At 46.3% G+C, this 16,175-nt stretch overlaps 1 protein-coding gene across 2 annotated transcripts in view; it reads right to left on the bottom strand.

The window, feature by feature from the left end:
- Serinc5 (serine incorporator 5) overlaps nucleotides 1-8,503 on the bottom strand; it is a 99,220-nt gene extending 90,717 nt beyond the window's left edge. The window contains exon 1 of one of the 2 annotated variants that reach the window (XM_028760097.1): nucleotides 8,484-8,503. Coding sequence is in view for 1 of the 2 variants with exons in the window: in XM_028760096.1 (XP_028615929.1) it covers nucleotides 7,188-7,214 (27 nt within the window). In the remaining variant the exon portion in view is untranslated. Of the gene's footprint in view, nucleotides 1-7,187; nucleotides 7,292-8,483 lie in introns of those variants that run through there. The other variant, XM_028760096.1, reaches the window with a different exon arrangement.
- Nucleotides 8,504-16,175: the final 7,672 nt, after the last annotated feature.

The following is a 16,175-nucleotide window of genomic DNA, read 5'->3' as shown; positions in this document are numbered from 1 at the left end:
GATAGTTTGTCATGTTCTCTCATGCACTGTTCATGTAGGGACTTAGCTGGGCATTTGACCATCTCGTTAGGTAATAACTGCTGGGGCGCCATCTGTGTTGCTTGAGACTGGCCATTCAGGTTAGGCTCTAAATGTCTGTATCAGACATCACAAGTCACTAGGGTCAGAGGAGTCAGTCTAAGTGTTGAAGCGAGGATGGCTGCTTCTTATCTCTACAACTAGAACATGTTTATGAGGAACTTGAGCGTCTGCAGTTTTAGCATAGAGAAGAACCAATCCCCTACAGACAGTGCAAGGCTGGACACTGCTGCAGAAGTGGCTTTCTCACACACTAAAGTCCACTCATTTAAGACATCATCAACATAACTGGGGCTTCAGCTCTGAGGGCCAACAAACTGTCCAGAGCCAGCTAGCAGGCAGAGCTGACTCGGACACACCACAACAGCCAACCGTCTGTAACTCTTCTTCCCTCCCTAAACTGGACTTGGGCCACTACCCACCATCCCACCACCTTCCTACTCCCTCTGTAAGAGGCTGACTCGTCAGGTGGCCACACCTGTAGTTCCAGGAGGCTGAGGCAGGAGTCCAACCTGGGCCAGCCAGAGCTACATAGCAAGGTGCCATAAAAAACAAGAAAGCAGCTCACTCTGCACAAAATGGAAGTTCAGTTCTTTACCCAATACTTGGCAAATAGAATATTATGCTTTAACAAAGGTCCCATTTTTTGCTGTTTTTAAACCTTTGATAATGGATGGCAATCCCTGGGAGCATTAAAGGCTCTGTTAATTAACATAATAGACCTTAGAGGTGGGTTTTTGTTAAGGAAAACTTCAATGATCAAGAAATATGATCTTTCCAGACATGGTGACACATGCCTTTAATCCCAGTACTCAGGCAGCAAAGCCAAACTGAGTTTGAGGCTCAGGTCAGTCAGAATTACATGATGACATGTGTCTCAAAACAAACAAATAAACAAACAAGCCCATAAACTAGGTGCTGGGCCACATTCCTGCAATCCCATCACTGGAGAGATGGAGGCAGAAGATCAGAAGTTCAGGGTAACCCTCAAGTTGAAAGACAGTGTGGGTTACATTAATTAGACCTAGAGTCAAGGAAAAAGAGAGGAAAGAGGAGAGGGAGAGCAAGAGGGAAGGATGGAGGAAGAAATGGATAGAAGATGTCTAGTCCTGCCTGTAAACATCTGGGCACCTCTGCCCTTGTGGGTCACAGCTGCAGAGACAGGCTGGGCCTTTACTTTGCCAATGGCAATCACAGACTGGATCTGTCCACGAAGCCCTGCTAGTGTGGCTGCCTCAGCCCATTCGGAAGTTAGTGAAGTTCTCCCGACTAGAAGGTGCGCACATCTGCCCCAGTGAACTTTTCATGCAATGCACATGCCATAACATCAAAAAAGGCAAAGAGATGAGCTTCCCAGAGCTTCAGGAAAAGCTGCAAGACCAGCAAATGTTTGTGTATTTGGCAGAACTTAAGTCTCTAATGTGGTGTTTGTATGTGGTGGGCCAGATATGAAGGAAGAAACGAAAGTCACTACCCCTTCCCTACTGGCAGCCGACAGTATCTACCAGATCAGCCGGCTTGATCACTGAATCCTCAACTGCCTATGTCCACTCAGAGCACTCACATATTTGTGCCTCGCACTAACAAGAAAAACAAGGAACAACTGTCAAGCAGAGAAGTCAGCCAGCCAAAGCCTGGAGGACCAGTATCGAAGGTCTGGATACATCAGTCTATTGCTCCATTTTTTTTTTTATTTATTTTTTTTTTTTGCAATTCAGTTGCCTCACCTGTGGTAAACAGAACTGTTGTCCAGAACAATAATATAGTTATACGACATACTGGGCATTGATATAAATTTCCATCACTACCATCACCACCATCTCCACCATCACCATCACCACCATCACCACCATCACCACCATCACCACCATCACCACCACCATCACCACCATCATCACCACCACCATCACCATCATCACCATCATCACCATCATCACCATCATCACCATCACCACCACCATCATCACCACCATCACCACCACCACCATCACCATCATCACCACCATCACCACCATCACCATCACCACCATCACCACCATCACCACCACCATCACCACCACCATCACCACCACCATCATCACCACCATCACCATCATCACCATCATCACCATCACCACCATCACCACCATCACCATCATCACCACCATCACCATCACCATCATCACCACTACGATTATCACAAATGCTTACACTTGCCTGCAGGAAATGCTGACAACTCTTACTCTCAAATTGTCTTGGAAGGGCTCTCTCTCTCTCTCTCTCTCTCTCTCTCTCTCTCTCTCTCCTTCTCCCTCTCCCTCTCTTTCCGTCTCCCCCCACCTCTTTCTCTATATATACACATACGTATGTATGTATGTATGTATCTTTTAAGTATGCATCTCATGTCACCTCTAGCGGTCTGTCACAGCTCTCTGACACCCTCATTCCCAACCAGCCCCTAAATCTCTACTTACCCTCTGTCCCTAGAGTCCTGTGTCATCATCATTCTCTAACCCAGGAGGCGCTGCATGGCCTCTCCCCTGCCACCCCTCCTCCATTAGCATCCATTAGTCAGCGGGCAGCCAGCAAATCTGAGTATCAAGAACTGATAGAGCAACCGGAAGAGATGACGGCAGACGAGTGCCACATGCAACTCTCAGAGTAGTCTAAATCTCACCACACTCATGCTTCAGATAAGGCGCACTGAAGACAGTGACGTATCTTTTTCAGGGGCATACCTGCTTTCCCAAATCCAAAATTTTTACCTGCAAAAGAATTTTTTTTTTTTTTTTTTTTGGTTTTTTGAGACAGGGTTTCTCTGTATAGCCTTGGCTGTCCTGGAACTCACTCGGTAGACCAGGCTGGGCTCAAACTCAGAAATCCGCCTGTCTCTGTCTCCCAAGTGCTGGGATTAAAGGTGTGCACCACCACCGCCCGCCAAGAATTTTTAAAGTTCTTTTGACTTAAATACTAATTCAAATCCCAACATTCTGCAACCTCATTGGATTTTATAACAGGCATTTCAAGGGCCACAAAGCCAAAAGAAAACTATGGGTTTTCTTTTCAAATGTCAGCCTCCTATTTCACCTCATTACATGGCACTACCCATCTATGCACACAAAATCCAAACTCTAACCTGGGTGTGGTGGCACACACCCTTAATTTCAGCACTCAGAAGGCAGAGGCAAGCATATCTCTGTGAGTTCGAGGTCACCCTGTTCTACAGAGAACCCCTATCTCGTAAAACAAAACAAACCCAAGTACTATTCTCTTCCCCACACCCATTTCTAATCCATCACTATAAACGAAGTCCATAATACCCCACTGTACCCACTCCTGCAGCTAAAGCCTCACTGAAGTAGCACGCTCTCTCTTCCCTGAACTACAAGAAGAACAGGCTGCAAGAATACAAGCTCTATCAGGAAGGGATGCGTGTTCACAGCAGAGCCTCAGACATGGCACATACAAAGAAGTATGACACACAAAGAAGCAATACTCACCGTTGGGGCTAAAGAAATGACCCCTCTATTGACAGCTTTGCCTGCTCTTGTAGAGGACCCAGGTTTGATTCCTAGTACCCACATGATGTTCACAACCCTCTGTAAACCCCCCAGGGGTCCAAGACCCACACAGGAACAGGACCCAGCACCTATGCTTGTAAGGAAATGGGGGGCTGGAGAGAGTTACCCTGGATCCAGCTCCAGGAGAAACAACACCCTCTTCTGCCTTCTGAGGGCACCAGACAGGCATATGGTACACAAACATACATACACATAAAAACAAAATTAAATAGACAGACAGACAGACAGAGATAGAAATAGACAGACAGATACTGACTGGAGCCAGGCATGACAGCACACAAAAGGAGAAGGAGAAGAAGAATCGGGTGTACAAGGCTAATTAGTCTCTACTTCACAGAGTTTGAAGCCAGCCACGATAAATGAGGAAAACAAAACAAACCACCTTGTAATCAGGTATAGCAGGTAGTGCTGACCTTTAACTTTTGCAGTTGGAAGGATGAAGCAGGAGGATTACAAGTTTTGGGCCAGCCTTGCCTACATAGCAAGACCTGGTTTGTTTTTTGTTTTTTGATTTTTGTTTTTTGTTTTTTGTTTTTTTTTTTTTGGTTTTTCGAGACAGGGTTTCTCTGTGTAGCCCTGGCTGTCCTGGAACTCACTCTGTAGACCAGGCTGACCTCGAACTCAGAAGTCCGCCTGCCTCTGCCTCCCAAGTGCTGGGATTAAAGGCGTGCGCCACTATCGCCCGGCAAGACCTGGTTTTTAAGAAACAAACAAAAAGAAGTATTTACTAAATGAACAGCTTATGAATACTTGGACTGTTTCCTTAGGTCGCCTCCCTTCTCCCTGCCAGTGCCCAAAGCAATCTTCCAAGTCCCACTCAGCCCACGGCTCACCCCTGCTCACTATGTTCCTCTCGCTGCCATCAGACTAACGCCCACACTCCAGTGAGGATCTGTTAGATCAGCACTGGAACCCTATATACAGTTCTGCATGTTGTGGTGACCCCCAACCATGAAATTATTTTTATCGCTACTTCATAAATGTAATCTTGCTACTGTTATGAATTGTAAGGTAAACATCTGTTTTCAGGTGGTCCTTGGCAAGCGCTGTGAAAGGGCTGTTCAACCCATCCCCACACCCACCAGGTCCCCACCCAGGGGATGACAACCACTGTTAGATACATGGCAGGAACAGGGCCCGGCACCTGTGCTCGGAAGGCTGCAGAATTGCTAACATCTCTTCAAGTTATGTTTCTGATGCTTTCGTTCAAGGCCCTCCACAAAAGTCATAAGGAACCAAATGAAACTGCAACAATATAGATAGTATAGGTGATCTATTTGCTCACTGTCATCTCCTTTCCAACCTGGAGACCTTCTCCCTGGCCATCCTGGAACCTGCAACATATAAAGAAGCTATCTCAAACTGAGGTCACCTGGTCCCCAGTGACATACGGGAGTTATGCTCAGTCTCCTTGCTTGCTGCAATTATCACAGTCTCTGGCTCCTGTCATGCCCAATGACTCTTGCACTCAGCAAGGGTATGACTCATTGTGTGGGATTACAATCTCCAGTCATATGTGGCCCAGCAAGTTCTCTCCCCTCCTCTCCGGCCTCTGTACTCTTTCCATTAATCTCCATTCTAGAGGCATTTTCTCAGACAAGGTTCTCACCCAACCCTCCCAAGGCTGTTTTATACCCAGCCATGTTACAAGACCACATGCTTACGGGATGTCCTTACACGTATGCACACACAGGTCATTGCCAGCAGAGATGTGGCTTCCTACGATAATATACCCTCCTCCTAGCGTTTAGCTTGTAAGACAATATGGCTACAACTGACAGACTCGGCTTCTGGTGATGGTGTGAGGTCTGAGGGGTTCATTTTGTACGAGGGGCCGAATCCAGCCAAATGCATGCCGGGCAAGCATTCTAGCATTTAGCTAAATCCCACACCATCACATAAACTTCTGCCCTGGTTCAGCAGTCCCTCCCAGCTACATAAAATCGTGGTGTGAGTGAGTGCTCACTACACGGAAACCTACCACAGTGAGACCTTCAGCAGCACTGAGAAGCAGAAGTTACTATGCTGTGGGGATGGCCAGGACTTGGTTCTTTCCAAAGTCTTAAGAGGGGGATTTTAGAAACAAGTCATAAATCCTAGCAAAATATCACTCATACCAACATTTTTTCAAAAATTCACTTAAGTACTAACAGTAATTCTCAGAACCTGAAATCAAGCACTGGTCAGGAAAGAGCTTCAAGGGGCTTCCAAGAGAAAAGGGCAGATGGCCCCAAATACATGCAATTACTATACAATGAAAAGTGTTGCCTTCAATGGAAGAGGATCACAAACAAGAAGAGGGACTTGGAGGTGCTGCTCAAAGAGCACCTGCCTAGAACTTACAGGAACCAGACCCTGGCTCCATTCCAGAACCACATTAAAAGAGAGAGACTTTGCAGTTTTCTGAAAACAATCTTTTCTGGCCCCTCTTGGTCTAAAAAGCCTGGATGGGACACATTCCTCCGTTCCTCCCTTTCTGTTCCCTTCCCTGACATTGAGGGCATCATTTTACCTCAAATCAAAAAGCCTCAGTTTCCTCTATTCTGAAAAGGCCAGCTTGAAATACTGCATGCTATGTGCAGTATGAGATCTCAGAAACCAAGATGACTCCACAGGGCCACCTCAAAGAGGACAGGACAGACTATTGGCCACTAAAACCAATGAGTACAGAGACACAGCTTAACCCTACAGCACGAAAAGCTGGCCCCATTGTCCTGACGTTCAAAGTAAATAAGACCAGTCCTGCACCTGAATGCCCACCCACCGCGATCAGATTCCAGGTTTTGTTTTTGTTTTTTATAACCCCTTAAAACCTAACAAAAAACAACAGGGAGAAAAACATCCAGATGGCTTTACCTAGTTCGTTGTTGTTTTTCTAACCCTTCAGGAAGAAGGGAAATTAGCATTAAAGGGATAAAACCTAATAATTCCTTCCAAGTAGGAGCCGCCTATGGCTTGAATATCGTGAATTTAACTGGCAAGATTACAAAACAGGTTCCAGCAAGATGAGTTGCAAAGAAGGGAGCGAAGGCTCGTGCCCAGTTAAGGTTGGGTAGGATCCGGTCGGTAAACCCATGAAACAGGACTGAGCCTTCCCTGCGCCCAGGCTTGTGTCCAGGAGTTTGCAAATCGGATATCCAGGCGTTCTCGTGAATACGGAGCCCCACGTTCTAGACTTGGAGATGCCAAACGCGGCCACCCTGCCCGAACTGAGGAGTTGTGCTCGGAGTATAGAAACAGAGATCTCGTCCAACCCCACGTTTTTCCTGGATTTATCCCACAGGCAGTGCAGTGGCAGGAGAGCTGCGGAGCTCAGAGCCACACTACTCGAGGCTTCGACCGGAGGTGACACGTCCTGAGAACTGATGGAATTCTCAGCTCCAGATCCGCTCGCCCCGCCACCCCGGAATCCCGGAGGCTGGACACCGAGGTCGCCGGGGTTGCCTCTCGGGCTTTCCCGAGTCCCTTCCCGCCCACGGGGTTTCCTGAACCCGAGCTCCGCTCCCGTCCGCGGTTCTGATAACCCGTGAGGCAGCCCGCCTCGCTCACCTGGCCAGCACAGCACCGGGCAGACATCGCCGCGGCCGACGACCTCGAGGACGCTGCCCGCTGGGCCGTCACTCAGGCCCTCTCGGCTTGGTCCGCGAGCGCGCGTCTGAAGAAGCTGGTCTAGCTTCCTATCCCCGAGCCCAGCAGCCCAGCTGAGAGCCGCGTTCCGTGGCCTGAAAACAACCGCCGCCAAGCCCCGCCCCACATCACAGGCCCCGCCCTGAGACCGCCCCGACTGTAGGTTCCGCCCATATCTTGGGCTCCGCCCCTGGGACAGCCCCGCCACGGCCTGTAGTCCCGCCCCTTCCCGGGCAGCACAGTGGGCTTCTTCCTCTCTGGCACTTCCGCCGGGGTTAAACACGGGGAGTGCCATTTTTTACAAGCCCTGGGGTTTTACCCACCCGCTGGGTTTCGCGGCGCACCTCCGCCTCGGCTCCGGTAAACTCGATCCGCTTGCCGTCGATAGTAAAAACTAGAGCCCTAGAGAAAGACTCCCTCTCGACTGTCCTGCGCTGGTCCCTCGAGGGCGCCACTGGTACCGGACTGCGATCGCCTTACTCTGAGACATGTACCAGATCCACGTTCGGGAAACCCCTCTTTCCCCCCACCCCCTCAGGTGCCAGGTCTCCCCAGGCGCCTGGCTGTTCCACCTGCTGTTCCCGTGGAACTCTGGGGCCCCTGGTTAGTCGATCTTGGAACCAGGAACTAGGTTGGGGTCCTTGTTTCCTCTCAACTGACCCACGTTGAAAGTATTCCAACAATTGCTTGTTGGATGCCAAGGGAGCGCAGAGTTTTGCTCTCTACCTGAATCTCTTCTCACGGTTACTTCAAAATAAAACCATTTCTGTTAGTATGAATTTTACACCAGTCCCTTCTTTTACTGAGAGAGTAATTCAGATAAACATTGCTGTACCGGTGTGAGGAAAGTGATCGCGCAAGCCTAAGCAGCTTAAATAGCTTGGCCTAAAGCCTCAGGAAGTGAAAAGGCCAAGCTGGCAATCCTAGTGTCTGATCCTCGGGCACACAACCTGGGGCTTGACCTTCGATGGACCGAGCCTTTGCCTATAGTGTCTTGGGAACTTCAGGAGGTAGAAACTAAAGAAAACGGGTTGTTTGTTTGTTTTTTATAAATACGTACTTTAGTTATTACCAGCGTTGAATCTTCCAGCATCTTAGATCCAGGAGTTTAAAGTAACACACACAACGGAGCAGTCCCCTCCCTACTTGAGAGTTAAGAAAAGTTATGAAGACAGTGGTTGTAACTAAAAATAAAAGGGTGTGGGAGGAGCAACTTACTGGGTGGCAGCCTGTTACTCAGAGCCAGGACCTCCGTGGGCCTTCACAGTGAATTTCATTGTTTGCTGCAGGGCGGTCACTAGACTTAGAACTTCAGCCCCTGGGGAAACCGGTCTGACACCAAGAGTCTTTGTGGAAACCGCCCAAGAGGTGGGGGAGGGGTGCAAATTGTACAAACCTTTGAGCTGGAACTTACCTACTCCTTTAGGAGGCTCCTCACCCAGTGTCACTGGGTTAGGATCAAAGACCTAATGGAGCCCTGATTTGGTTTTGTTTGCCAAACCTGTGCTAGTGCTTGGGCATTCTTAGTATGGGTGTCAGTATCCTAGAGAGAGAAAGCATGCCTCTTAATGACCTGGAGATAGGGCCTGGAACTCCATGGCAGAGAACTTCCCAGCATGCACGAGTTCCTTCCTCAACATGCCAAAAATAATAGCTTGTGGACATGTCAAATGTACACTAAGGTACCCAAAAATGTTAACAAAAGCCTGAGCTTCCAAAGTCAGGAAGTTGCAAATTGTAACTTCACTAAGAACAGCCTGGAAAAGATGGCCTCTTTGAAGCTCTGACTTAACCATCACTTGTACTAGTAGTGAGTGTGTTTAAATGAAATGAAAAGCATAATCTGTGATTTTTGTCTTCTGGCCTCAGCCCCTTGACGAGCTGTGTGGTCTGTGATGCAAACACCATGTCATGTACGGGCAGGCAGCTTTACCGTGTATGCACTGGGACATAGTTCAATAGTAGGATGCTTGCTGGTGTGTAGCTCAATAGTAGCATGCTTGCCTGCTGTGAACTGAAGTTTTCTGAAGAAGCTATGTGGTACCCCTTTCTTAGCACACTAGTGTTGAAGTCTGGCAGACTAGATGGGCCTTCATGATTTTGGAAAGATGGAATGTTGTAGATCAAAATATCAAAGTTATCTTGTGCTGTCTTTGGTCCTCTTACTAATCATTTTCTGCCCACCTCCTATATCTGACTATTAGGTCAAGCCTTGGGAATGTACTGCTTGTCAGACTAGCTTCTAACCCTAAGGATAAGTGTTAGAAACATGTGAAGCCTGTAGCTACTTCCCCACTACTACCATATACTTAGATAACATCCCCACCAAAGTGGTTGGTAAATACATTGTTCCTTTTGTTCTGAGACTATAAACGTTCATGTACCCTCATCTACAGTACAATGTCATTCAGGCCAACCTGAAACTGTTCCCAGGACATGGCTATTCATATTTGGCCCAGAATAAACTGTCTCGTATTCCCTTGAGAGTTAGAGCCATTTCACACCAGCATTAACAGGCACTGAGTCCCAAGTTCCATTCCCAGAAATAGAAAAAGAAACCCCAGCAACAGAGAAGAACCGTGTAATGGTTTGGAGTGCAAGTTTGACACAACGTAAGAGCCTATAGCGTCTGAGAGTGATACAGACAGCACTTGCCTAGCATACAGGAATCCCAGGGTCCAGCAATACCAAAGCCAGCCTTGTGACTGCTGAAGTTATTAAGGCCTTCATGAAGCTCAAGGAGATCAAACCCCAGCCTCTGCTGCAAATTCAGGGGACCTGCTTCTGTCATCTATGCCAAGCCCAGGAAGAATGCATGCTGCTATATGGCCAGGATTAGCTCAGACAGCCCAAGTTCAAGGCCAATTCTCTAGCCAAGGTGGGCAGCAACTTTGGTTCCACATCCAGCTTAATTCTGCCTTTAGCTCAAACTCCCCACATTCCCCAGATGCTACAGTCTCCTTACTATAGACCTCCATGCTGAGGGACTGGTCTGATCCGTGGACCACCTCTGGCTTTTTGTTTGATGCTTACACAAAGGAACTCTACAGGAGATTGTCAGCGAGAAAGAAGGAAATCTGTGTGCACTCGTTTTCAATCTTTGATCAAAGATCTCAAATAACTGTGGCCAGATCTGGAGGTATCCTCTCCTCCCGACTCTGAGGACTTGTCTTGTTAGAAGCATCCTTTATATTTATGGTTCACTAACAAGAGTAGAGGTACTGCTAGGAAACCAACAGAAACAGTAGCACCTTCTTTTTAATTTATTTTTTTTTACTAGTCTGCATACTTTTTGAAGCGAGACATGGTGTTCCTAACTTGAAGGTCGTAGAACAGTCAGGGTCCTTTTGATGTGGCTCTTTCAGGAACAAGCAATAACAAATCTATTTTAGTAAGATTGTAGTTTTTGGCAGACCAGGTAAAATAGTCTCCCCACAAAAATTTTCTTAAATTAACTAAACTAGCTTTCATTTCTACAATATAATTATATATAAATGTACATATAAAACTATAAATAAGTAACCTGTAATTTGTTTTTCTTTTCTCTCTTGAACTTGAAGCTCTTTTTTGATAGAGGTAAATATTTTAAAATACCACATACTGAAATGAAAGCAGTGAGTGTGTGTGTGTGTGTTAGTATTAAAAACAAAATGTAGACTTTTTTTTCTTTTGGAGTCAGGGCCTCACTAGGTAGACTACGCTGGCCTCAAACTCACACAAATCCACAGTGATCTCAGTACTAGGATTAAAGGTGTGTACCACCATGCCAAGCAATAACCCTCTTAAGAAACTTTTTACTAAATTTAGAAATTTTCATTACAAATTTTGTTTCCAATTCAAGAATTGATTAAAAGCAGATAAAAGCACAGCTCACTAAAATCTTAACAACTTAGAGGTAGGAAACCAATGAAGCCTTCTATTCTGTCCAGTTTTGCTGTTGTGGATTGCTGGGCGCCAAGACTCCCTTCTGCCTAGGAGCAAATGTCAGTTAAGTAAACAGCCTGAGTTAAGGAATACTTTATTGCCCTCCTGCCAGGGAAAAATTATTAATCAGATAAGCAACTGGAACTGAGAAATGTTTTAATTGACTTCTTACTTGTGAGAGAATATTTAGATAAGTAATTTGGGCTAGGAATTCTTGTGGGCTTAGAGAACTTTGCAATTACAGGATGACCCTGGACCCTGACTGCTAGGTGACCCTCCTCCCTGCCTGCCTTTATAACAGAAACCTGACAATAAAGTTTAAGCACTTGGTCAGACATTCAGACTTGTGCTTCTTCCTCCTGTCTCTTGTTCCATCTTTCGCCTTCCCCTTCCCTAGGGTCTCGTCGAATCGATGTTGGGGATTGAACTCTGGGCCTGGTTTGCATTAAGTGAGAAATCTACCACTGAGCTAAGCTATACACCCCATCCCCTCTGCTGAACTTTAAATATTACAAACAATTTTGTTCTATGATCGCTGATCTTCCTGTATAAAGTCTCTTAGGACCTGTGTTGGTTGTTTCTTATCAGGAGCCAACCCAGGAAACTACCTGCTGTCCTAAGAGAACCTAGGAAGTTACCTGCTGTTCTAAGAGAACCTAGGAAGTTACCTGCTGTTCTAGAAAGCCTAGTCAGTGCAAGGTTAAGAAAGGACATTCACAGGTCTCAGGCCCCAGGAACTTAAAGAACGTCTGGCATTTCCTGGGAGCCGGTTAGGACAATGGGATGGTCTAGGGCAATAAGGATATGACAGTGGACTGGTCTTAGACAATGAAGACTCAATAGTGGGATACCCCTAAGCAATGACCCTCGCCCAAACTTCCCGTTCTGCTGTGTCCTTATAACCTGCCCCCAAAATTAAAGTTTCAGAGCTTGATCAGAACCCCAGACTTGCTCTACATCTTTGTGTCTCTTGTCCCTTCATTCTTTCGCCCCCTTCCCTAGGATCTCATCGAATCCCCGTGTTTGCCAACTTGGCATAAACCTAGACATATCTGGGATGAGGGACTCTTAACCAAGAATGATGTCCCATCAGCTTGACCTGTTGGCAAATCTGTAGGGACATTTTCTTATTTGGTGGTTGATGGAGGACTCAATTCATTGAGGACAGTGCTACCCCTGAGCCAATAGTCCTGAATGATAAGACAAAGGAGGCTGAGTAAGGGGAGCAAGCAGTAAGCAGTGTCCTCCATGGCTTCTGCTTTAGTTCCTTCCTGGAGTTCCTACCCTGTCTTCCCTTAGTGGTGGAGTGTAAACTGAGAGTTGCAAGAAAAAAATCCTTTTCTCTACAAGATGCTTTTTGGTCATAGTGTTTTATTTATCGCAGCAATCAAAAAGAAGGACTGAAACGGCTACCATAGAGCGCAGTGTCACAGCGACAGACCTGACTACATTGTCTGAGAGAGTTAGTAACAACTTTGGAACTTTGGGCTAGAAAAGCCATAGAATAGTCAGAGCTTGATGAGCTGTTGGGAGTTTGGAAGAGAAGATAATGCTGAGAACAGTACAGATGGTCACTGCCTGGCTTGTGAAGTTTCAGAGAGAAGTTTAGGAGTCCTTGTAAGACCGCACCAGGGACATTCTGTATTTTGAACTGAGTGTCTTTGGTTCTGGTCAGCTGAGGCTGAAGAACTGGCTGTACTTAAGAAGAGTCCAGAACCCCTTGAATAACTGATACTCATCTGCTGGGGCCAACGCTAGGATTAAGAAGAGACCAGCGTCATTCAGACAGAATCAGGGGTCAACGCACAGAAGCTGTGGTCTAGAAGGGAACCAAGGCTGTAGGTACCTGGTGCTGGAGGCTAAACTTAGTAATGTGTGTTAGCATACTGTCTAAGCTCCGCCCCACAGTTACCTGGCAACAGCCAGGTAGGCCTGACCCACTATAAAAGGGACTGCTTGCCCCTCCTCTTGCTCTCTTGCTCCCCTGCTTTTCCCTTCACCCCTCTCTCCCCATTTCCTTACTGCCCCTGCCCCTACACATGACCAACCTCTACTTCTCTACTCTCTTCCTCTCTGTGCCTTTCTCTGCCTCTACCACCCTCTCAACTCCCCTCCCCATGCCCTGAATAAACTCTATTCTGTACTATACCATTGTGTGGCTGGTCCCTCTGGGGGAAGGGATGCTTCAGAGTGGGCCAGGCGAGGCACTCCCTTCCTCATACCTCACCACACCTCCATAGAACATATGTCCCATCTCTTTATCTTTTTATAAACACATCAGTAAGTCTCTCCCAGATGGTGCTGGTTTTGAAGACATGGAAGGGTCGTGGGGAGCAGCTGAGCCTTGCCACTGCGGGAGGTCAGAAGAGACCATTGGTGAAGATAGCAGCCTTAGCTGCACTGGACTAAGGGCTTCATGAAGAGAAGTTGAGGAGTGGCAACATGTGGCATGGTCAGAGTCCCTGAGGAGAGCCTAGGAGAGGCTGCTGCTGCTAGTGCAGCCCAGTTAAGTTGGAGACCCCAGGTTTTGTAGTCCCAGTCCCAGAAGTCTGACACTGAGTTAGACTTTGATTTTTGCTTTGATCTGATTGCCACAGTGCCTGCCCTGGCTTTTCTTTTTTAAAATAAGAAATGTTCGACTTTTATTTTACAGGAGCTGACAGTTTTGAAATTCTGGAATTTTAGAGAGACTTTGGATATTTCAGAGAGACTGGATATTTTAAAGAGACTGAAAAGTGTTAGAATTTTCAAAGACTGTGGGGCTTCTAGAATGTTAGAATGTTTTATATTGTAATATTAAGCTGACATTTTGGGAACAAATGAGAAAGGGAAAGTCGTAAATGAATAGTGATATGTTTGTGTGTCAAGCTGACAACGGGTCATTGGTTGTGCTGGCTAAATTTTGTCAACTTGATAGAAGCCAGAATCGTTTAGGAAGAAAGGATCTCGCCTGAGAAAATACTCATATCAGACCTGCCTATACGAAAACCCATGAGAGAGTCTCTTGATTGATGGTGGGGGAGGGCCCAAATCACTGTGGGTGGAGCCCCCCCCCCCCCCCCCCCCCCCCACAGGTGTCCTGAGTTGTATAAGAAAGCAGGCTGAGCAAGCCATGAGGAACAAGCCAGTAAACAGCATAGGTATCTCAGTGGCTTCTGCTTCAGTTCCTGCCTCCAGCTTCCTGCCCTGAGTGTCTGCCAGACTTTCCTCAGTGACAGAGTCTGGCCTGAGAGTTGCAGAATAAAATAAACTCTCTTCCCTACATGACTTTTTGGTCATGGTGTTTTATCACAGCAATAGAAACCTTAAGTAAGGACTTAAATAGTGGTTCAAGTTCTTTGGTCGAAAACAAAACAGCAGCCAGGTATGGTGATACACATCTTTAATCGTAGCATTCAGGGAGTAGAGGCAGGTGGATCTCGGAGTGTTTGAGATCAATCTGGTCTACACAGCACGTTCCAGGCCAGCCAGGGCTACCTAGTGAGACCTTGGAGGGAGAGAGGGAGAGGGGGAGAGAGAGAGAAGGAAAGAGAGAGAAAGAGAGGGGCAGAGAGACAGACTCACACAGAGAGGGGGGAGGGGAAAGAGGAGGAGGAGGAAGGAGAAAGACAGAACATAAACAAACCCCAAATCTTTTAGAAATACACTCATTCCTGTGATTCCAGTATTTAGTGTTTAGGAAGTGGAGGCAGGGGCTCATGAATTGGGGATTAAAATGGACTACATAGTGAATTTCAGACCATCCTTAGCCACAGAGATTCTTTCACTAATTTAGCAATTCTAACAACTAATTGGATAACCAGTAAGTTTGGGGTTTTAGGAAACAATAGAGCTCCGTGATATCCCTACCTGACACCTTCTAATAACTATTTCTATTAAATCAATACACGTGAGTTTTAAAACTCAATGTTATAGAACAATAAGATGAGAAATAGTATAACATTTGAAATTTAAATAAAATAACCAATAAAACATAACATTTGAAATGTAAATAAATAAAATAATCAATAAAAAAAAAGAAAAATAGTGTCTTTCTGTCTTGACACCCAACCTTCCAGGTCTTTTCCCAGAAGCCCTTCTCCCTATTTGTCTCCACACATTTAAATAATATCCTTATGCCGTTTCCTCACCTGTCTACGTCGGCTGTACTCACTGTATGGTATCTTGATGTCACACGTTGGGGTGAAGGAGAACTCTCGGTACAGGAGCACCCCAACCTATCTGTTCCCTTGCCCATCTAAGCACACTATTGTTTTCATCAGATAACGGCCAACACCTGGCTAGTAAAAAGTACTCACAACGTAGCCACATCGTGGGTAAAAACGATGGGATCTCTTTCTTGTTGACTTTTTCTGATAAGCTTCTTTTTCAGTCGTCTCCCTTTCTGTCTTTTTTGCGGGCTCTCCTTTCTGTGTATCCTAACCGCAGCATGACCCAGGGTGGGCTTTACCCGATTAGGTATCTGGTTTTGAGAAAACTGTAAAGCCAGGACTACAGTGACAAGCCGTAGATGCAAGAGTAAGAGCATTTGCCAGACAGACTAGACATAGAAAAGACCTTTCAGTGAATAGACAGGAATTCTTAAGCAGAGCCTCAGACCTAGAAAAAACAGGAGTTTTAAAGCAGTAAGGGAAGTTTCTTGGTCCAATCTCTTGCACCATTTCTTTGGGATTTGAACAGATAAGCAGTTACCTCACAATCCTGGTGAGTAGTAAATTTTACAACATCAGTTATCTTTTCTGAGGTTATCCATTTCAGGCAAGGCACTGTCGAAATTATCCTCAGCTATCAACTGGAGACAGCCTAGAGCCATCTGAAGAGCTCACCTGAGGGACTTCACAGATCTGACTGACCCATGGCCCGTGACCATATCTGTAAGAGATTGTCTTGTTTGATGTCTGACCTGTCATAGCAACAGGAAAGGAAGCTATATCAGACACCATGGGTCCTTAGGAATTAGGCTTTAAATGTTTGAATAGGTATCAC

This window comes from Grammomys surdaster, unplaced genomic scaffold (genome assembly GCF_004785775.1).
Source record: "Grammomys surdaster isolate TR1022 unplaced genomic scaffold, NIH_TR_1.0 126391, whole genome shotgun sequence".
In the NCBI taxonomy this organism is placed as follows: Eukaryota; Metazoa; Chordata; class Mammalia; order Rodentia; family Muridae; genus Grammomys; species Grammomys surdaster.
This window is presented reverse-complemented; position numbering and strand designations above follow the sequence as displayed.